This window comes from Biomphalaria glabrata, chromosome 8 (genome assembly GCF_947242115.1).
Source record: "Biomphalaria glabrata chromosome 8, xgBioGlab47.1, whole genome shotgun sequence".
In the NCBI taxonomy this organism is placed as follows: domain Eukaryota; kingdom Metazoa; phylum Mollusca; class Gastropoda; family Planorbidae; genus Biomphalaria; species Biomphalaria glabrata.
In genome coordinates this window covers 19,057,939-19,081,416 of record NC_074718.1, presented here as the reverse complement: position 1 = coordinate 19,081,416, position 23,478 = coordinate 19,057,939, and the positions used below count along the sequence as shown (strand labels likewise).

Below are 23,478 nucleotides of genomic sequence, written 5' to 3'. Positions count from 1 at the left end.
TTAAAAATCCTTTTTTTTTCAGAAGACAATTCCTCTATTACACAATTTAAAATACAATAAATAAAAAAAATAATTAAAAAAAAATTATCCTCAAACCGGGTATCGAACTTGTGATTTTGACACCATCAGCTCCTTGTACGAAGGCGCAGCCCATTAAGCAAGCGGGGATGGAATAATTGAGCAATTATTAATTGGTACTTTCATTAAATAGAGGTGACAGTGGCTTCCGAATCCTGGGTTCGAATCTCGGTGAAGACTGGGATTTTGAATTTCGTGATTTTTAGGGCGCCCCTGAGTGCACCCAACTCTTCTGGGTATCTGACCTTAGTTGGGGAAAGTAAAGGTAGTTGGTGGTTGTGCTGGCCACATGAGACCCTCGTAAACCGTTGGTCAAAGAAACAGATGACCTAACCAATCGAAAGGGGAACTTTTACTTTTTTTACTTTCATTATATAGGCATCTAGAACTATAGAACTAGATGTAGACTTCAGATTTAGAACTCACAAAATTTAGTCTAGAATAGTCTAGATCTAGATCTACTTCTAAATCTAGAAACTAGACTTGATCTATATTACATTTCTCTAAACATTTAAGCAAAGCTTAGAGAATCTATCAATGAACTTTAACTAACTTTAAATCTAATAAACAATTCAGTTATCGGTACACTACGGCTGACTATGCCATGTTTTTATACTCCATTTTACAGCCAAATTTAAATTAATTTCATTTTTTACTTGAAAAATGATAACGGTTAAACTAGTTTTCCCCGTGTAGTCAAAGAGCTAGTAATTCTTTCCTCAGTGAATAAGATAAGATAATTTTATTGATCCAATCAAATGGAAATTCAGTTTGACTACAATTATCAATATCAGCGTGACTATTGTACAATAACAGTAAAGATGAAAAATTCGAACAACATTCACACACGAAACACATACACATTCACTTATGAATTTGACTTCCATGTACTTCTCGATGACGACAGCTGATCTTGTAACACTCTGACCGAAAGTGGGATAAAGGAGTTTTTAAATCTTTCAGTTTTAGTCCTAATGGAAATGAGACGACCACTTCGTTCAGATCTTATGTAACAGTGGTTTAATGGGTGCAGGTTGTCCTTAAGAATCGAGAGTGATTTGGAAAGGCATCTTTCTTGGAAAAGCTCTTCAAGAGATGGTAGCTGTACTTGAGTGATATACGATGCTTTTTTAATTAGTCTATTTATTCTAAGTCTTTGTGCCAGTGAAGTATTACCATACCAGTAGGTGAGGCAAAGTTAATTAGACTGCTGATGGTTGCTGTATAAAAAAAACTTTAATAATTGTTTTGTCGATGTTAAATTTTCTTAGCTTTCTGAGAAAGAAGAGTTGCTGGTGAATTTTTGTGTAGAGGTTTTGACGGTGTTCACTCCATTTCAGTTAGTTGTTGATAGTTGTGCCTAGATATTTATATTCTTGTACTTGTTCTACGGTTTGGTTGTTTATCTGAATTTCTGCAATATAGCCTTTATGTTTCCTAAAGTCAATAATCATTTCTTTAGTTTTCTGAACATTTAAAATTAGAAAGTCATCTATACACCATTGGTAAAAGGTGTTAATTGTTGAATGGTACAGATTTTCGTCACCTGCAATAAGACCAACGATTGCAGTGTCGTCAGCAAATTTTATGATGGGAGTGTCAGCTGATAGGCTCTGAATGTCATTTGTGTATATGGTATACAATACTGGTGACAGGACGCACCCCTGCGGCGCTCCAGTGCTAATCTCTCTCGTGCCTGACACATGCCTGTTCACTTTTACATATTGTGGGCGTTTGATAAGAAAGTTTAGAATCCGATCTTGTATGTTTTTGCTAACGTTCAATTCAGATAGTTTTTGTATCATGCAATGTGGTTGGATGGTGTTGAGTACAGATGAAAAATCTACGAATAATACTCTGGCGTAGTGTCTCTGAGTATCAAGATGATGGTAGGCCTATAGACAATTCAGCATGAATAGTATTGCATCTTCTGTACTTCTTGACGGTTTGTAAGCGAACTAGTGCGGGTCAAGACGTGTTTCGACTTATGCAATACCCGCAATTGTGGAATCTAGTGAAATAAGCTTCTCGCGCCTTAAAGTAATATAGAATTACTTGAGATCAACAATTGTCGTAGATAGATTGAAATATTTGGTAATTTTTGTAAATATTTACAATTTGTTTAGAATCCAAATTTACATAAAGAATATTCATTAAGGCTAAACCAATAAATCTTTTTTTCTTCGGAAATATTGTTTCGTAGCTAATTTTCAAATGTTTTGCATATCAGAAACTATTAGTCCTGGAGATAGTATTGGAGAAGCAACAGGTTCCCCTACTAGCTAGCATTGGGCACGGGGGAGCGCTCCGGAGAGTGAGTTCTGAGCGTTACAAGTTCTGTATCCCGATGTCTGTATCTCCTAGTCAGAAGAGCGAATGTCAAAAAAAAAATAAAAGTAGAAAGAGGTTGGAGATACTGCTATTGAAGTGTTTTCATCAAAGCTAAGAAATATATTTTACGAGCGTTAAAAAATGTTTTAAAAATGCGCAGGTCAAATGAAGTCAAGAACTAGGCAGCACTGGCCACTATAATAATGCTAGGGACATCCGATGTGAAGAAAATTTTGACCAATCTGTTAATTATTTCATTTTACTTGAAACATGGGTTGATTATAACTCTGACAATACAAACTTGGTTTGTCCCTAGAAAAATAAATTGACCAGCTTTTCTTCTACACCCTTTTTTTGTCCCTGAGAGGACCTATAGGGGGCTTCATTTTGAGAAACGCTGATACACAAGAGCCTAACAAAAGTGTATAGCAGACTCACTTTCTTTATACGTCTTGGTACAATTGTCTAGAGTGTGAGTCAGTAAAGTGTATTGAGACAACTGCAGCTCCTCATTGTAGTCTATAGGTTTATGGGCGATCCACCGATAGATAATGTTCTCCATGGTGTAACCATCTGCAGGGAGAGAGAGAGAGAAATTTGAATAAATATCAAGTAATGGCTGCCAAGAGATGTGTATAGTGGTCAAAATAAAAGGAAGTGGATACCTGTCACGTGACCAGAGAAAAACAAGGGGAGGATTCAATGCAATAATAGTTTTGAGAGAGAGAGAGAGAGAGAGAGAGAGAAAGAGAGAGAGAGAGAGTTCATTTCTTAAATGCAAGCCCAAGCGAACTATTCCTTGAATAACGAAATGTTTGTAACAATTATTATCAATTAAATTTATATAAGATTTTTTTAATATGACTGTAATACCATTACATAGAACTAAACATTCGCCATGATTATTCCTAATGAAATATTTATTTTATGATTTATTGTCAAACGCTGCCAATGATCGGATCACATCAAACACTCAGTGGAAGAACTGAAATGTCTCAAGTTATGGAAGAACTGAAATGTCTCAAGTTATGGAAGAACTGAAATGTCTCAAGTTATGGAAGAACTGAAATGTCTCAAGTTATGGAAGAACTGAAATGTCTCAAGTTATGGAAGAACTGAAATGTCTCAAGTTATGGAAGAACTGAAATGTCTCAAGTTATGGAAGAACTGAAATGTCTCAAGTTATGGAAGAACTGAAATGTCTCAAGTTATGGAAGAACTGAAATGTCTCAAGTTATGGAAGAACTGAAATGTCTCAAGTTATGGAAGAACTGAAATGTCTCAAGTTATGGAAGAACTGAAATGTCTCAAGTTATGGAAGAACTGAAATGTCTCAAGTTATGGAAGAACTGAAATGTCTCAAGTTATGGAAGAACTGAAATGTCTCAAGTTATGGAAGAACTGAAATGTCTCAAGTTATGGAAGAACTGAAATGTCTCAAGTTATGGAAGAACTGAAATGTCTCAAGTTATGGAAGAACTGAAATGTCTCAAGTTATGGAAGAACTGAAATGTCTCAAGTTATGGAAGAACTGAAATGTCTCAAGTTATGGAAGAACTGAAATGTCTCAAGTTATGGAAGAACTGAAATGTCTCAAGTTATGGAAGAACTGAAATGTCTCAAGTTATGGAAGAACTGAAATGTCTCAAGTTATGGAAGAACTGAAATGTCTCAAGTTATGGAAGAACTGAAATGTCTCAAGTTATGGAAGAACTGAAATGTCTCAAGTTATGGAAGAACTGAAATGTCTCAAGTTATGGAAGAACTGAAATGTCTCAAGTTATGGAAGAACTGAAATGTCTCAAGTTATGGAAGAACTGAAATGTCTCAAGTTATCTTGAAATGTAAACGTTCAATGAAATTGTTGAAGTCGGGTGGAGACAAACGTTCACCAAATATTTCAAACTCTATACGTGGAGACAAACGTTCACCAAATATTTCAAACTCTATACGTGGAGACAATGCCCTGTGGTTATATGTGACACGCTGGCTGGGCTCTAAACCATCTGCCTGACATTAGATATCTACTTTCACTAGCACAAGTCTCCCCACAAGATCAAACGACTAAGTCCTATATTAGAAATATTGAAATGATGTTACATTTGTCGTAAGATTTCAGGACGTAGGAATCTTCTCCGTTTTCGGATTTGATAATGATTAACTACAAAGTGTTGATACTGATAACTGATAATTGTTGATGACATGATCAATAAGACAACTTGTACTACATACAGCTGGCTATTTTGATTGGACATTTCTGTATGTCCAGAGGATACTTTTGTAATTTCATGTGACAGGAGAGTAGGACTGACAATCTGAAAGAGAAAAAAAGCAACATAATAATAACTTGTAGGTTTTCTATGTAACTAGCTAGAGTTACAGTTGATTGAGATATGTAATCAGTTACAGTTGATTGAGATATGTAATCAGTTACAGTTGATTGAGATATGTAATCAGTTACAGTTGATTGAGATATGTAATCAGTTACAGTTGATTGAGATGTGTAATGAGTTACAGTTGATTGAGATATGTAATGAGTTACAGTTGATTGAGATATGTAATGAGTTACAGTTGATTGAGATATGTAATCAGTTACAGTTGATTGAGATATGTAATCAGTTACAGTTGATTGAGATATGTAATCAGTTACAGTTGATTGAGATATTTTATCAGTTACAGTTGATTGAGCTATGTAATCAGTTACAGTTGATTGAACTATGTAATCAGTTACAGTTGATTGAACTATGTAATCAGTTACAGTTGATTGAACTATGTAATCAGTTACAATTATAATTTGTACAAATATCATATGTGTACTTGACGTATGTGTTTGGTAAGTCATGCGTGCACTGGACTTATAGCATGTGTGTATGTTTGGTAAGTCATGCGTGCACTGGACTTATAGCATGTGTATGTGTTTGGTAAGTCATGTGTGCACTGGACTTATAGCATGTGTGTGTGTTTGGTAAGTCATGTGTGCACTGGACTTATAGCATGTGTATGTGTTTGGTAATCATGTGTGCACTGGACTTATAGCATGTGTGTGTGTTTGGTAAGTCATGTGTGCACTGGACTTATAGCATGTGTGTGTGTTTGGTAAGTCATGTGTGCACTGGACTTATAGCATGTGTATATGTTTGGTAAGTCATGTGTGCACTGGACTTATAGCATGTGTATATGTTTGGTAAGTCATGTGTGCACTGGACTTATAGCATGTGTATGTGTTTGGTAAGTTTTGTGTGCACTGGACTTATAGCATGTGTGTGTGTTTGGTAAGTCATGTGTGCACTGGACTTTTAGCATGTGTATGTGTTTGGTCAGTCATGTGTGCACTGGACTTATAGCATGTGTATGTGTTTGGTAAATACTTGATAATTATTGTGCTTACATGATAGCATGATTAATGCTGAGGTGACATCAGTGATACTGTAGTCGTAGAACATAGATGTGACCGAGTTAGACAAATAAAATTGTTTTTCTGCTAAGTGTATAGTGTGCTTATAGCTCTGTAATAACATGGAAGCTACTCAGATAACAATAGAAACTACTGAACATACACAATTGTCAAGTACCTTTCATCACTTTCAGATTTTCTCTCAGCTCTTCGACTGAAATCTCTTCAAAAGCACGATCTTGTTGCAAACACTTCTAAAAGGTCCACTTAAAAGTCGTTACATAATCATTTCATTTTTTGACCATTGGTCAAGTGCACTGGATGATAGGTTCAATATAATTTAAAACTACCTTGAAAATTTAAGAGATTTTGTCTTTTAAAAAAGACCAGCGTCTTTGATAGCCCGGTACACTCTTTCTCCACCAACCAAGGGTGCACGCCCATAGTTTGAGAAACGCTGGACTAAGGTTTTAACTTTCTAATCAAGACATACAAATAAATGTGAGTACATGAAAAACTTCTTGTAGTCGTAGTCAGGGGCTGCGCTAATTATGTAGAGTAGATGTGTTTTATGTGTAGTCAGGGGCTGCGCTAATCGTGTAGAGTAGATGTGTTTTATGTGTAGTCAGGGGCTGCGCTAATTATGTAGGGTAGATGTGTTTTATGTGTAGTCAGGGGCTGCGCTAATCATGTAGAGTAGATGTGTTTTATGTGTAGTCAGGGGCTGCGCTAATCATGTAGAGTAGATGTGTTTTATGTGTAGTCAGGGGCTGCGCTAATCATGTAGAGTAGATGTGTTTTATGTGTAGTCAGGGGCTGCGCTAATTATGTAGGGTAGATGTGTTTTATGTGTAGTCAGGGGCTGCGCTAATCATGTAGAGTAGATGTGTTTCATGTGTAGTCAGGGGCTGCGCTAATCATGTAGAGTAGATGTGTTTCATGTGTAGTCAGGGGCTGCGCTAATCATGTAGAGTAGATGTGTTTTATGTGTAGTCAGGGGCTGCGCTAATTATGTAGAGTAGATGTGTTTCATGTGTAGTCAGGGGCTGCGCTAATTATGTAGAGTAGATGTGTTTCATGTGTATAAAAAAGGGACAAATTTAGACGATAAGACTCAATAATCTATTTGAGCAATGGGGCCACTTGTAATCAATATTAAGGCATTTAGTTTTTCTTTGCTCTTTCTTACAATTGAAAGTATCCCTAGAACCACAGCTTATGGTATGTTACCTAGAGGTAAATCCAGCACTATTTATAAAGTGTGTTGTGCATTATATCTAGACGTGTGTTGGTTATATGTGAAGAAATGTATTTTATTTATATATCTAGACACGTGTTATCTGCATGTCGACGTGTGGCGTGTGTATATATCGAAGTGTGACGTATGTAGACATGTGTTTTGTGTCTTGGCAGTGCAGGGCTTTTTTTTTTTTGTTTGGCTTATTGCTTGCTCAGTGGTACAAACTTATTTGTGGACCAATTAGGGAAGGGGGTATGTAGGAGAAGGTGCTGCCTTTAGACTCTCAGCGAACACAACTCAGCTCCAGTCGGGATTCGAACTCTAGCCCCATTGAAGGTAGCCAAGCGTTTTTCCCCTCAGCCACACATCCTTCTTTTTAGTGTGTTCAGTGCATGTGTAACACTTTCAGAGGGGATCAAACAACTGCACTGTAATGGACACATGTACACATGTGTTTTTTATATGCAGAGCTGTATTTTCTGTTTCTTTAGACATGTGTTGATTGAATGTGTACTTACATTGATGTGTACGTGTAGACATGTGTTGACTGAATGTGTACATACATTGATGTGTAAGTGTAGACATGTGTTGTATGAAGAGTACATACATTGATATGTATGTGTAGACATGTGTTGACTGAATGTGTACATACATTGATGTGTACGTGTAGACATGTGTTGACTGAATGTGTACATACATTGATGTGTACGTGTAGACATGTGTTGTGTGCATGTAGACATAGTTTGGCAATGGTTGTGTTCACGTACAAGACTGTTCTGTATGACCTCTCACCTCATGCTGTAGTAAATAGTTCCATTTCTATACAGATGCATCAATCGATTAGGCACAGTGACATCATGAAACTGTCCTTTCTTTTCATTCCTGAAATACAATGGTATGAGCTGAACTCAGATGGTTGTATAGGTTGTTATAGGACAGACTACCACAATAAGGAAATAAGTTATGTGACTTTAGACAGACAACCGCAATAAGGAAATAAGTTATGTGATTAAACTTAACACTTAAGTACAATGACTTTTATTCTTGATGACTGGAGTGATCGTTAAATGAACTTGTGTGTTACCCGTGCTTGTAATCGTGCTAGTATTTGTAATCGTGTTCGCATTATCGTAGTCTGTGAATCGTGACCAGTCTGTACTGTGTTATTGTGTGTATCAGTCGTGTTTTATTGAAATAAAGCCTTGTTTCTAAGGTTATGAATTGACTTAGTATATTACAATGACTATTGACATGAACTAGACTAACTCATTCAATGATCTTCAAGACAACAATTCCTCTCTTTTCGATATAGACAGTGCAATATATTAAATGTGATTTGATGTTGTATAGACAGACAGTACTAAGTAGTCCTTCGACGCTTTATACAAATCACACAAAACCAAAACATGCTTTTATTCATGTTTTGTTTTAGGGACAATGAAGAATTGTGCAAAGTTTCAACTTGATCCGAGACTGGGAAAGTGGGAGAACTACCGTGTTCAAAATGTGTCACCAGACAGTCAGGGAGTTGATACAAGCTTTGCAAAAATGAAGCATTTTGGAAAGATAGAAAACTGTATCTTTAGAAATAAAAAGAACTCTGCTGCTGATGTTTCATCTTCTGGTATACATCCAGAGCTGGAGAACTGTTGCTACGTTCACGGGACAAACACTTGAGACAAAAAGACATTTTCTTGCCCAAGACTGACGCAGACGGCTCAAAGATGCTGTCTGCTGTATTGTCTTATATAAACCTCAACACTATATTAGAATTTATTTATTGAAAAATGTATTGAGTTTAACTGTCTCTATTATTTTATTTGGTGTCAGAAGTGATTACAGATTACCTGTTTCTTTCAGCCAGCAAACTTATTTGATTCTATCCTGTAGAGTAGTAAGAATCAATTGAACGTGTTTCAATAACAAGTGCGTGTGATGAAAACTTGAAACAAATTGTTGACCTATCTTGGCTTTATTCCTTCATCTCATCCAATAACAAATTAGTGAACTAACTTGGCCTTTATACCTTCATCTCATCCAATAACAAATTAGTGAACTAACTTGGCCTTTATACTTTCATCTCATCCAATAACAAATTGTTGACCTATCTTGGCTTTATTCCTTCATCTCATCCAATAACAAATTGTTGACCTATCTTGGCCTTTATTCCTTCATCTCATCCAATAACAAATTGGTGAACTAACTTGGCCTTTATTCCTTCATCTCATCCAATAACAAATTGTTGACCTATCTTGGCTTTATTCCTTCATCTCATCCAATAACAATTTGTTGACCTATCTTGGCCTTTATTCCTTCATCTCATCCAATAACAAATTGTTGACCTATCTTGGCCTTTATTCCTTCATCTCATCCAATAACAAATTAGTGAACTAACTTGGCCTTTATTCCTTCATCTCATCCAATAACAAATTGTTGACCTATCTTGGCCTTTATTCCTTCATCTCATCCAATAACAAATTGTTAAACTAACTTGGCCTTTATTCCTTCATCTCATCCAACAACAAATTGGTGAACTAACTTGGCCTTTATTCCTTCATCTCATCCAATAACAAATTGGTGAACTAACTTTGCCTTTATTCCTTCATCTCATCCAACAACAAATTGGTGAACTAACTTGGCCTTTATTCCTTCATCTCATCCAACAACAAATTGGTGAACTAACTTGGCCTTTATTCCTTCATCTCATCCAACAACAAATTGGTGAACTAACTTGGCCTTTATTCCTTCATCTCATCCAACAACAAATTGGTGAACTAACTTGGCCTTTATTCCTTCATCTCATCCAACAACAAGTCCAAATCTAGATTTAAGGCCTTGATTGTTTGAAATCTATACATACTATCAAATGTTTTCCTTTTAAAACTCAATTTGTGGTCAATATATATTTCAAACATCTTATATTTTGTAGTGGCACTACTGATACTGAGATTTAGTTCTATTCAGACAATTCTCTAAGGGGAAACTAAATAATGGATGTATGGGATATCCATCAAGAGGAGACAATCTGCTACAGTAAGTTATTTATATAATTTAGTTATCTTTCCCTGGTGGACTATACTTTTGTTCCACCAGAGATCTCAGATGTTACCAATAAAATTTTCCTCAAAACTAAGTTTACAAAAGGAATATTGTCCATACTGAATTTACAATAGGAAAATAGTCTACAATGAATAAACAAAAGATAACTTAAAATACTAATAGTAATGTCTTCAATTCCGAAGAATCCCATACTGATGAAAATATCAAAAAATCAAACAAAGCATTAGTGTTTATTAAAAGAAATTTCTATAAATAAATAAGAACATAAAACTAAAATTTTATTTAACCTTGGTTAGGCCAATAATAGAATATGCATCCTCTGTTTTGGACCCCTAAGAAACTGGAACATACAAAAAATAGAGCACTGAGATTCATAGCAAACGAATATTCACACTTGACTAGAGTAACACCTTTAGTAAAATCACTAAATTTAGAAAGCCTTCAGGATAGAAGGCATATGAGTAAAGTAGCAATTATACATAAAACACTGAACCATAACCTTCAAATACAAAATTTAATAAAATACTCAGAAACAGATAAAGGCACATTCCTCGTTCCATATGCTAGGACAAATTTGTACAAATGTTCCTTCTTCCCTAGTGCAAGGGTCGGAAACCTTTTGAGTCCCAAGAGCCAAAAAATTACAATTGACAAAACTTCAAAGTTTTAAAGAGCCACAAAGTTTTTTCTTGCCAACCATAAATAATTCGCGCTTAAATAAAGTTCTTTGATAAATAAAATCAATTCTATTTATTCATAAGAAAAAATATGTATTTATATATGGCATTATTAGATAATTACTTATTATGTAAGTATATAAATTAAAAGAATTAAACATTTGCATACAACACAAACTTGTACTTCAATAACAAAACAATTGAGCAAATAAAGGTAATCTCTTTCTGTCGTCTACGGTTAACAAGGGTTTCATGTGACCAGCACAACTTTCCCCAACTAATTTTAGGTACCCATTAGATCTGGGTGGATTTGGAAGCGCCAAAAAATATCCATCGATTAAAAATCCCAGTCTTCACCAGGATTCAAACTCGGGATCCCGGTTCGGAAGTCAAGCGCTTTTACTGCTCAGCTACCACTCTTATCTTCTACCAAAACATCGGCTGAGTTTCTATTTTCTTGTAATTTTGGATTAAGCTCATTTAATTTCATTGTTATACCCACCAAAAAGTTACATTTTTGCAATCATTTATCATTCTCTAATTCAGGGTGATTAATACCGATAGAAAGTATAAATTTGCTTATTTCATTTAAGCACAAAGCTAGAAGTTTCAACACATTGCCTTTAGATACTGAGTCTCCATTTCGTTTAAGAATTCTTTACACTGACGATGGTAGAGTGACCAGCACTTCTTGCTGGAATAGGCAGTGAAATGTAAGTCATGCGTGAAGACTCGCATACCTGTCATACTTCTGACTCCATTTGTTGCTATTGCTGTTGGTGTTTATTTAAATCGATCTTATTGTCTTCAATGCATTTTTGCACGACATTTGCTAAATCCTTCCTATAGTTTGTCACGAGAGCAGTAGCAATCCTGGAGAAGACATATACCTGACAGAAAGCTTGTGCAGTGTCTTTTATGTCGCAAGACTCATCTATATCAAGTAATAAGGTAGAAGAAAGTTGAGTTCTACCACCTGCAAACATGTTACATTTTAAGACATGTGTACGGGGTGCGGTGATAAGCGAGTACAAGTGACTGAGAGATAGAATCAGCGCCTAATCTTAGTTCATTGATTCATTTTTTTTATCGAAAAATAAATATTATTTGAGTATGGAACTAAAGAGCCGCAGCTTAACTTCCAAGAGCCGCATGTTGCTCGCGAGCCGCAAGTTGCCGACCCCTGCCCTAGTGCTATTAGAGCCTAAGCTGGCCAGGAAAACCAGTGACTTGGCAGAATTTAGGTCATTGGTTAATATGCATGACTAAATGCATGACGCTGGGACGTAATTTTTTTTTAAAGTAACGTTGTATTATATAAGAAAAGATAAGAAGATTAAGATTACTGGTGAGTGCAGTCTTTCACAGGATGCCGCAGATTGCTACTGTATTTACAGAAAGGGGACTAGTCTATACACAGTTTGAAATGCGTAACTAGTATAAAGTGTCTTTACACTAGGGAACAAATCTATACTATATTAGCTACATAGAACATAGGAGCTTATATACTGCTGTTTGGATCATGTGCAAGTTATTAATATTGGAGATATATATGTATATATTATTGGAAATATATATGCAAATTTTATGAAAATATATATCTTCTGAATATCAATTTTTTTTTATTCATCTTTACAATGTAACTGTTTGCTTATGTTTTATGCAGACTCGAAAGAATTATTCTTTAATGTCTTCTATTTGAATGTAGAGCCACTTGAAAACTTACTACTCTTGACATGTTGGATTGTGATGTTCATGATGTATTTTATCTATTTATTAGCGGCACCCGAAAGGGGAATGTCTGTCCGTCCGTCCGTCCCGTTTAGATCTCGTAAACTAGAAAAGATAGTGAAAATCCGACATCATAATATTTTAGACGATTTAAAGTTCTGATGCAACGGCTACTATTTTCTTTTCTGATAGCGAAAAATCTAATTTTTTAAATCACTTATGCAAGCAGTTTTTTTCATAAAAATACACCAGTTTTACAACTGTTCACTTAATAGAAACAAACACGAGGCTCTTTATTAGGGCAGACACCTAATTTTGAATATATTATTAATACATTTATGCAAATGGTTTTAGATTTAATAATATATATTATAATATTTTTTTAAATAATGTATTCCTAAGTGAAGTAAGTTCTGTCCTACTAACTACTACATTTACACACACACAAATGTTTACGTTTTTAAAGTGAAAAAATCCATTTAGTAGGCATATAAGTTAGACATAATTTAAAACAACAATTAATAAATAGGTTTTCATATTATTGCGTGACCTGCAGAGCTGCGCTACACTACAATCACAGAACATGTAACTAAAGGAACATTTTTTTACGGTAATGTTTTTTTACTTGAGGATTTGAATATGATATTGACTATTTACAAAACAATTAGATTAATTAGATATTCATTATAAGACATCAGTTATGCCAGGTTCACATCTAACTTCATTTTCACTTTAACCTATACTTTGGTCTACTGGACTGCTGGGACACCACACAAGATCTGTCAACCTTCTTTCCCCATTTATCTCTGTCTTTGATAGAATTTCATTCTTATTTTCTTTCTGAAAATATTGAAACCTGCCTTTTTACCTGCTTGGGTGGACCACTTCGGGGGCCGATTTTGAGTTTGTGTTTCCACACAAACTATCTTTGTAACCTTGTTATCTGATTGTTTAATATAGTATTGAAAGGATTTCATGTCATTTGGGAAGAGAGGACACATTAAAGGAAATATATCTTAAAATATTAAGAGAAATTTAAATGCTGTAATGAGCAAAATTTCAACACAGAGAAAGAAATAAAAACCTATTAGAGTTAAAGTTCTAATTACCGAAAGAAAGTGTCTGGAACCCAAATCAGAGACATCAGTTTGAAGTCGATCTCAAGCCAAAGAGCTTTGGAAAGGTTTACGAACTGTAACCTGGGGTCAATCCATCTCTGACGAAGGTAAATGTTCATTGAATAGTCCTGAAAAAAAAAACATGTTTAGGTTATAAAGTAAAAGGGATAGCAGGGATGGGTTACGATATGCTCAGTCTAAGTAGTTGATACATTTATGAATGTTTAGTCTAAGTCATGGGCGTAGCAAAGGTTTTTTTTTGTGTGTGGTTCAACCAAATTCCAAGAACGTAGCTAAGGAGGGTTTTGATTATAAAGCCCCCTCAGAAATTCACGATAAATTATTGTGCACTTATGTTGTTCGCATCAGATTCATTTCTTGATGTGATACTAGCTTACATAATAAATAAATCTGCACCCCTAAACTATTAGAAGATAAACTATTTTCTTAATAGATTATAAATGTACATTTTGTTCAAATTATTTTAATACAATTAAATCTAAATCTAGATCTATGTCTGGCCTCTATTTATTGTAATTTAGACTGTTGTCAAGTGTATAGCCTAATGAGGATATGTGAAAACTGCGCGCTATAAAAGTAGTTCGTTTTTTTTAAACTTACAATTGAAACGAAGTTCGTATTAAAATTATTTTTAAAAGTAACATTTGAATCAATATTCTGTTCAATGAGTTATCTAATAAATGGAAAATGATTCATTGATACTTTTTCCATTGTGAACTTAGATGCAATTTTTTTGTACCAATGCGCGTATCTATGAATGAAGCTTGATTTATTAATGAAGAAGTCAGTGACCTTTTTCATTTAAAAGTGGTGCAATTTTAAAAAAAATCTGCTTGCATATATAATTTTAAAAATTAGATGATTCACTTTCGAAAAAGAAAAAAGTAGCCGTTGCATCAGAACTTTGAATGATGTCCGATTTTCATTTTCTCTTCTAGTCTCTGAGATATAAACGGGACGGACGGACAGACAGGCCACACAAATCTAATAGCGTCTTTTCCCCTTTCGGGGGCGCTAAAAATGTAAAAAAAAAATTAACCTCTCTATGTCCGGCTCTGAACTTGAACCTGAATTGGGTTGATAGCAGTAATTAAACAAATAATTAAACAAATATTTTTAATGAAAGTTTATTAAATGTATTTATTTGTTTAAAAAGAATTTCTCTTCAAGAAATGTTTCGAAGGTTACATACAAAAAGTCCAGAAAATATTTTGTGTTACATTAACATGGAATGAAAGGGTTGCCTGAATGTATCTGGAAAACCAGGGACTTAGTATGACAAGGTTATCTTTTTATTTAAAGGATCATCTCTAATTGATAAGTATTTGTTCTTTGCTTGAATGTGACTCGTGCAATAAATGATTGGTTTCAATAGAATCTCTACACTCTAATCAAACACAATAGCTGCTTGAAGTCAAATCATTCAATGTTCCGAACTCTGTGGACACAAATGAACGTAATTTAGACTCAAACTCGAGACGCCTCGGAGTTTTGTTTGACCCTGACTTCTACTTAGAGCCCCACCCTTCGGTAAACTTTTGTCTGACTCTTTTCTATTCTACCTGGTGCTTACCATAGACTGCTCACTAACTGTATCGATGCTCAACACATAGATCTGTACATCAACAATCGTTGCATGATCTAGTCATGGGAAAGAAACAATATTCATCTGAGTGTCAAGAAATACAAACAAATAATGTAACTGAGGTTAGACCATTATCAGAATCATTGTGGCCTCTACAAGTTTTTGTCTAGTAGAAAGTGAAAATCTTTTCCTAATTTTCAACGCGTACTTAGGACCATTGACTTTTAGCCGCTATTGGGTCAACTGAAATTCAGCTATAAATAGACTAGTTTAGCATAAAGTTAAAGTCGGTTCTTTGTTTTAAAATGAGATACTAATACATTTAGGAATGGCACTAATAAGTAGCACCAACTATGAAGTCTTTATTTAGCCAATTAACAGTCAAGAAATAGTATACTTTCTATGCTTCAAGACCAACATATTTATTTTAAAGTCCACAGTACTAAATAGATCATTTCTACAAGCCTATATGTTGCGGCGAAAGTGTGAAGTCTGACCAGTTCCAGCCCAATCGCCTGGTCATTTAGGACATTGGCTGATACGACCAGAGTTAGATATACTGTATTGACAAATGTGTACTGTACTTTGGTCGACCTTTTCCGCGAGGTGACCAAAAACTATGTATTTTTATTCCTAACAATATGTAAATCGTGTGTATGTGTAGACTGTTCCGTACGTACTACTGAAGACTTGTGCAGAGTTGAGGAACTTGTTCACATACAAATCAGGTTCTCTTGGTGATTCAAGAATATAAAATACTAAAGCCAACTTCACCATAGACTGGTCAAATGTTTTAAAATACTTAAAAAACAACAACAATTAAAACAGTATGAAGTGTCATTGTATCCATTATTTCGACCCAATCATGAAATTAATTAATTTGTAATAGATCTGGAATAAAAATAGTTTGTATGATTGGAACTAGTTTTGCCAAGTGTTTTCGTTTTGCACAATGCTTTAGATTGCTAAATGCGCTAAGGTCCAATGACTTTGTGTGAACCAGGTGGGGAGGGAAGGGGAAGGAGAGGGGGGGGGGTCTGGGAGAAGGTTTCCGTGCTGGCTTTTTAAAAAGCATTTTTTGTTTTAAAGTTGCTCGAAGTCGAGGGTTCGAGTCTTCTTGATTGAAGGTCGATACGCAAGCCACTGAGCAAGACAAGTGCAAGATAATATATATATATATATATATATATATATATATATATATATATATATATATATATATATATATATATATAAATAGATTATATATATATATATATATATATATATATAGATAGATAGATAGATAGATAGATAGATAGATAGATACATACATACATATATAGATACATAGATAAATACATAGATAGATACATAGATAGATAGCAACCATTGCTGCTCTGAACATATTTGAAATAAGTTGAAATTGATTGAGTGGAAAATTAGATTTAAGACATTATTCACACGAGACCCGTGCAATAGATGAGTATTCATCTTAGTTTAAAATAGTTGGATTAAAGAGCTACACATAACATTGGATGGGCCCACTAGAAGGCAAGAAGGAGCTCGCTGACTCAGATGTGTTCACATTCTAGACTCTAGACTTTCTATGCTGTTTGTCACGTCAGACAAATGTAGACATTTATTGAGTAAGATACATTCATTAGTTCGATTAGACTCTCCGGCCCAATGTGTGTCCGCTTATAATAAGATCTTTTAAATTTAAATATTTTTAAAAATTAATAATGGAAATAGAAGAAAATAAATTGATGTAAGAAAAATGAAATAATGGTAAGATTATTCTATTCGCCTTTTTAGTGTGTGTTTTCCATGTGTTCTTTTAGAATCGAAGATGATTACATCTTGGCCCAAACATCCCGCAGACTGCGTGGGATGGCGACGTGCAGGGTTCGAACCCGGGACTTCGGGACGACAGTCTGGAGCGCACCAACAGGCATCCATATGTGAGCAAAAAAGTATAAGTCTTAAAACAAAATTAATTCCTACTTAATGTTTAATCAAAAAAGTTGATCGGATCGTCATTGAAAAAATTTTTTTGATCGAACCCACACCATTGGCGTTATTAGAGCAACGATCAACTTCGCTGCAAGCTTGGAAATGTTCAGATTTTCAATTTGTGACCAACTTTTCCCCACCACCTCCACCCATGAAGCGAGTGTTAATTTAAAACGTTGGAATGGAAAAACAATAAGATTGTAATGTCATTATACAATGAGTTTCTAAAAGGTGACAGAATGACTGAGCACTTACCTTGCTCATAGTCTGGGGAAATTCTTGGATTGTAGGAGGAGTTGTTTAATAAAACTTGAAGGACATCTTGTCTGGAAACAAAACAAACATTGTTTCAATTACCAAAAGATTTTACATGGTAGATTTTTATTATTGAACTTGCGTCACATGTCTGTAGGAAATGGCAGCGAGCTATTGGTCTAAACAGCTCACAGGTTGTGACGTTGCAGGTCAGTGTTCATGTCTTCTAGAACGATTGGTCTCGGCTCAACACGAAGCGCTGTTTTAATTCATAGACTCCAAGAATCACTTTGGACATAGAATCAAAGAAGCACATATGTACAAAGAGGGCCGCCGCGAGGGTTGTGGCCGTCTGCTTGCGAAAATAAAAATGCCGCCCTCATTTTTTTCCTCTAGAAAAAAAACTCCTTTCAGACTGAGATGGACACTGTTCTAAAAGTTCCATTTGATTTCAATCCATTTTTTCTTTTCATATTCGCACCGTTGTTGTATCCCTCAAGCACAACCATGAACCATGCACTAGGAACAATTTCAGAAACCTGACATCTTGGTTCTTTGTGATCAACATTTGTAAACACTGTCGTTATGACTACTCGCTTATTCTCCTGTAGTTGCGACGACTATAATTGATGAGCTGCGGCGGGTATATTTACAATGAACTGTGTAAATGATCATGATCTCTATACAATTTCTTGATAACTTTGACTGCTCAACAGTGTTGCATGGTCTGGACGTGGTTATGTTCACTTGTTTGTTATTGGAAGTTAAATCAGAATCATAAAAAAAAGCTCGAAATACAAAAACCATTGACAGTGGAACTTTTTCAACGTTCCGTAAACTTTCATAATAATTATCACGATTGTATTTTGGAGAGATGTGTATTGTATCCACTATCATCTGACATGCACGGATTCAGAGTTGCCTACAAATTTATCCAACAAATGAAGAAACTCAGCGCTGAATATTTTCCTTGAGCTTAAAACAAAGTAAATAATCCAAAGTACAAGTAAACAATGGTTTGAAATAAAACACAGTAATACAAATGTTTCTCACATTCCCCGGTGGCGACTCCCTCGATTACATTATTCGTTCGAGCCCCCTTTAGAAGTTGGAGCCCAGAGGAGCAATGTAGGCTTACAAAGTGAGGTCCGTGAGTTGTTTTTAAATTTCGAATGTAATAAAAAAAGAAAAAAAAACTTGGTCACAATTTTTAGGTTTTATTTTTCATGTAGCCTTCTATTCATTGAACACTGTGTAGAGAAACCAAATTAACGTCATGAAATGTCACTGTTGTGGGTTTTTTTTGGGAAATAGTGTTTTCTACATCATTTTTAAGTGTAGTAAAAAGTTCTTCCTGGAGGTAGAATTGAAGACACGGCAGCTTTCAGCTCAAGTCGACAAGGGGTCTGAACATTTTTTTTCGCCGCCCCTCCCCCTGTTGTTGGTCGGTTGTTGGCTTGTAGCTCAAGACAGCCAGTACAACTGAACTGATGTAAGCGTTTTATATTATTTTAAATAAATAAACTTGAAATAACTTGAACAAACTTCTTTGCGAACCAAAACTCAATAGAATTGTTATTCTTCACGATTGAACTTGAGATCAAATATCGATCTAATAGTAATAAAATAAACTGATATTTGATTTTTGATAAATCTTTACTCTTTCATGTTTTAAGATCGTCTCATATTTGCACTAGGCACGCTAATTTCATAATCCTCACTGAATAGCCACCAATCAATCGCTTAATAACCTCTTCTTACCTCCGCCTAGGAAATACACACAATCCATAACACTTCTTTTTGTCAGTACGCCCTTCCCCTTCCACGTGAGAGGAACTAGCACCCTCCCCCCACAAATGAAATTGTTTTAAAAATTAACCTTTTTAATTACCGTTAATAGATCTACTTACAGTGCGGGCTATTCGACTCAAAACAAATTCATGTATTACAAACAGTTCGCGAACATTCAAGGCCAGAAATGAGAAGGCGCCTATGTGGGAATCCCTCGTAGGCTGCTCTATTTTTTTTCTAGCTTCCGAATATTTTTTTTTGTTCTAGTTTCCGAAATAATTTATCATGTACGAATATCGTTTATATTTTCAAAGATAAATTTAGTAATTAGAATTTATATAAAATATTTAAGTATTTTTTTTTATTTAACTAGAATTTTTTAAAAAGTAACCTTAGAATAATGATTTGGCCGCCCCCTAATGTCGGCCCCTGCGTGCAATGCACACATTGCACACTAGGTTGCGGCGACCCTCTGTACATAGAATCAAAGAAGCATGTATGTATAGAATCATAAAGTCAATGCTAGAAGCTCAACCCTAAGTCCCAATAACACTTCTCAAATTTTAGTTTCAGACACTATTGTATCGCATTGACTCTACAAGTTTTCATTTATTTGCTAAACCCCGCCCCTTACCTCATGTGTTCGTGTTTTGGGATGGGGGAGACTGTCCATGTGGTCAGTTCTTGATTCGGGTAGCCCTTTGGCCAGTTATATATATTTCGTACAGTATTGAAATGTAACCAATATGAAATCATTTGACTAGAGTAACCTTTGGGATAGAAGACTCAAAAGTAAAGTAGCAATTATACATAAAACACTGAACCATAATCTTCAAATACAAAAACAAAATTTAATAAAAATACTCAGAAAGATACAAAGATAGAGGCACATTCCTCATACCATATGCTAGGACAAATTTGTACAAATACTCCTTCTTCCCTAGCGCTATTAGAGCATGGAATGGGTTGCCTGAACTAGCCAGGAAAACCAGTGACTTGGCAGAATTTAAGTCATTGGTTAATAAGCATGACTAAATGCATGACGCGTAAGACGTAATCATCTTCTTTTTTTGAAGTAACGTCTGTATTATATAAGATGAGATAAGATTTCCATTATTCAAGAGTCTGCTATTATTTGGTAAGATTTGTCTTACGTTTTATTCACGGGATAAATCAAATCTTTTTTTTGTAATTTTTAGATTTCATAAAGATCAAGTTCAGTTTTGTCTTATTACTCAACATGAATGAGAGTACAATGGAGTACAACAGCTACTGTGGCGTGATAGTGTTGACCTCTCAGTCCATGTGTTCAAACAACTCAAATGTTGTCAGTTTGACGAGACTGTCATTTGTAAATCAGGTCCCCTGAGTGCATAGGCACCCATTGTTAATGTCCAATCATTGTTCTTCATTTCGATTGAATTCCTTCAGTCTGATGGAGACGTGGCCCTGTGTCCGCCATGCTGCTATTATTTGGTACAGATTTTCAATCGAAAATAGAAATATGATTTTAAAAAAATATCTTTTTACATTGTATATAGATCCTCACTCCATACCAAGTAAAAATAGAATCTATAATTGATTTTTTTCTATATATGTATAGAATGGTCAAGGCATGTCGTTGAACGCGGTAGATATTATATAAGCAACAAAAAATAAAATTATAAGGCCTTTTTACAATGCATCTATTCAAGTGAGAACTTCATGAAACCTGCATGAATATCAAAAACATCTTTAACGATTTTCCTGGACATTGATGTTCCAGTTGATGTATATATCGTTAGTCACATTGTACCGATGACTGAGTTAAATTTAAAATTACTTTTAATTTTATTGAAAGATTTTCTAACCTTTGCTTATATTTTACGTAAATATAATATGGATTAATCTAGATCTAGATTTGATCTTACATTTTAAGAGTTCTAAGCCAGAAGTCTAGGTCTAGAGTCTAAGTGTAGCTCTATATCTAGATGTCCATATAATGATAATACCAATAAATATTTGCACTAACATGCATTGCTTGCTGGCCGAATCGGTAACATTGATCGCTCAAGCAGCTACAAAGCATGTTTTCGATACCTGGTTTGAACCCAATATTTTTTTATTTAATTTTTTAAAAAATATTTATTTGCGGTCCCGAAAAGGAAGTAACCGCAATTAGTTTTGTTGTCTATCTCATAAACTAGAAGATAAAATAAAAATCGGAAATCTGATATTTTAGATCTTTCAAAGTTCAGATGCAACTATTACTTTTTTCTTTTCCGAAAGAGAATCGTTTAATTTAAAAAATCAACTCTGCCAGCAGATGTTTAACAAAACTAGACCACTTGGAAATGAAAAACGTCAGGGGAGGTGAGTCTTCTGTAAACCATTCAAGTAACACTACATTCACTGTGCAGCAATTATTGACACACAAAACTACAAGTGGTAGCCAATGTGATGGATTACTGCAGAAAGAGAAAGGGAAAAAAGACTCACATTCGGAGGTCTAGCATCGACCTAATGATAGTGGAAGATTGTCTGGAGTTGGAGGTTTGTACAGTTGAAGATATGTAGAATTAAAGGTTCGTAGATTTGGAGTTTTGTGGAGGTTTTTAGCGATGAAGGTTCGAGGTTTGAGGAAGTTTGTAGAGTTGAAGTTTGTGGAGGCTTATAGAGGTTTTTTGAGTTGAGGGTTTGTACAGTTGAAGGTTTGTGGAGGTTCATAGAAGGTTTCAGAGTAGATGTTTTGTAAAATTTGAGGAAGGTATGTAGAGTTCAAGGTTTGTAGAAGTAGAGGTGTTTGGAGGTTTGTATGTTGAAGGTTTGTAGAATTGGAGGTTTGTGGAAATTTGTAGAGATGAAGCTTATTAGAGTTGGAGGTATGTGGAAGTTTGTGGAGCTGAATGTTTATGGAGCTGAAAGTTTGTAGAGTTGAAGTTCGTAGATTTGAGGGTTTGTAAAGCTGAAGTTTGAGTTGGAGGTTTTTGGAGGTTTGTAGAGTTGAAGGTTTGTAAAGTTTAATGTTCGCGGAGACTTGGTAGAGTTGAAGATTTGCGTATGATTCAGGAGTTGAAGGCTATTTGGATTAAAACAGTCACTACATTCCATGAGCGTAGCCAAGACTAAAACTAAAGGATGGGTAACACACAGAACCCGAACCGAACGAGCCGAACCCGAACCTCACTTACGACCGAACCAAACCAAACCTGAATTTCAAAACTGATCGGTACGAACCGAACCGAAAGAACTGTCCTTACCTAAACCGAACTGAATCAATATTTTGCAATATTCTTGTAAGAAAAAAAACCACTTTGTTTTCAGCGAGATTATTTGACTGTAATTTTTCAGTTTTGGAAAATTATGCTACTTTCTCTAGCAGGCCTTTTGCTTGATATCCTATGTGAGCATCTTTCCTGCATCATTTTGGGTTGTCTTCTTTTGGTATCTTTCCTGCATCATTTTGGGTTGTCTTCTTTTGGTATCGACGCATTTAATATGTATCCGTTAATGAAATGAGAGAATCGAAGAAACAAAAAGTAGACTCTGAATGTAGAAACTACCAGGAAAAGTAGACTCTGGATGTAGAAACTACCCGGAAAAGTAGACTCTGGATGTAGAAACTACCCGGAAAAGTAGACTCTGAATGTAGAAACTACCCGGAAAAGTAGACTCTGGATGTAGAAACTACCCGGAAAAGTAGACTCTGAATGTAGAAACTACCCGGAAAAGTAGACTCTGGATGTAGAAACTACCCGGAAAAGTAGACTCTGAATGTAGAAACTACCAGGAAAAGTAGACTCTGGATGTAGAAACTACCCGGAAAAGTAGACTCTGGATGTAGAAACTACCCGGAAAAGTAGACTCTGAATGTAGAAACTACCAGGAAAAGTAGACTCTGGATGTAGAAACTACCCGGAAAAGTAGACTCTGAATGTAGAAACTACCCGGAAAAGTAGACTCTGGATGTAGAAACTACCCGGAAAAGTAGACTCTGAATGTAGAAACTACCCGGAAAAGTAGACTCTGAATGTAGAAACTACCATGAAAAGTAGACTCTGAATGTAGAAACTACCCGAAAAGTAAATTCTGAATGTAGAAACTACCCGGAAAAGTAAATTCTGAATGTAGAAACTACCCGGAAAAGTAAATTCTGAATGTAGAAACTACCAGGAAAAGTAGACTCTGAATGTAGAAACTACCAGGAAAAGTAGACTCTGAAT

General features: G+C 35.2%; 1 protein-coding gene across 5 annotated transcripts in view; it reads right to left on the bottom strand.

Moving 5' to 3' along the window:
- Positions 1–23,478, bottom strand: part of LOC106073838 (glycine receptor subunit alpha-2-like) — a 124,203-nt gene that overhangs the window by 11,742 nt on the left and 88,983 nt on the right. For all 5 annotated transcript variants that reach the window (XM_056038647.1, XM_056038644.1, XM_056038646.1 and 2 more), the window contains 6 exons: positions 17,486–17,556; positions 15,224–15,291; positions 13,621–13,757; positions 7,836–7,925; positions 4,642–4,724; positions 2,848–2,982 (listed from right to left, as the gene is read on the bottom strand). In XM_056038647.1, the coding sequence (XP_055894622.1) occupies positions 2,848–2,982; positions 4,642–4,724; positions 7,836–7,925; positions 13,621–13,757; positions 15,224–15,291; positions 17,486–17,556 (584 nt within the window). The remainder of the gene's footprint in view (positions 1–2,847; positions 2,983–4,641; positions 4,725–7,835; positions 7,926–13,620; positions 13,758–15,223; positions 15,292–17,485; positions 17,557–23,478) is intronic.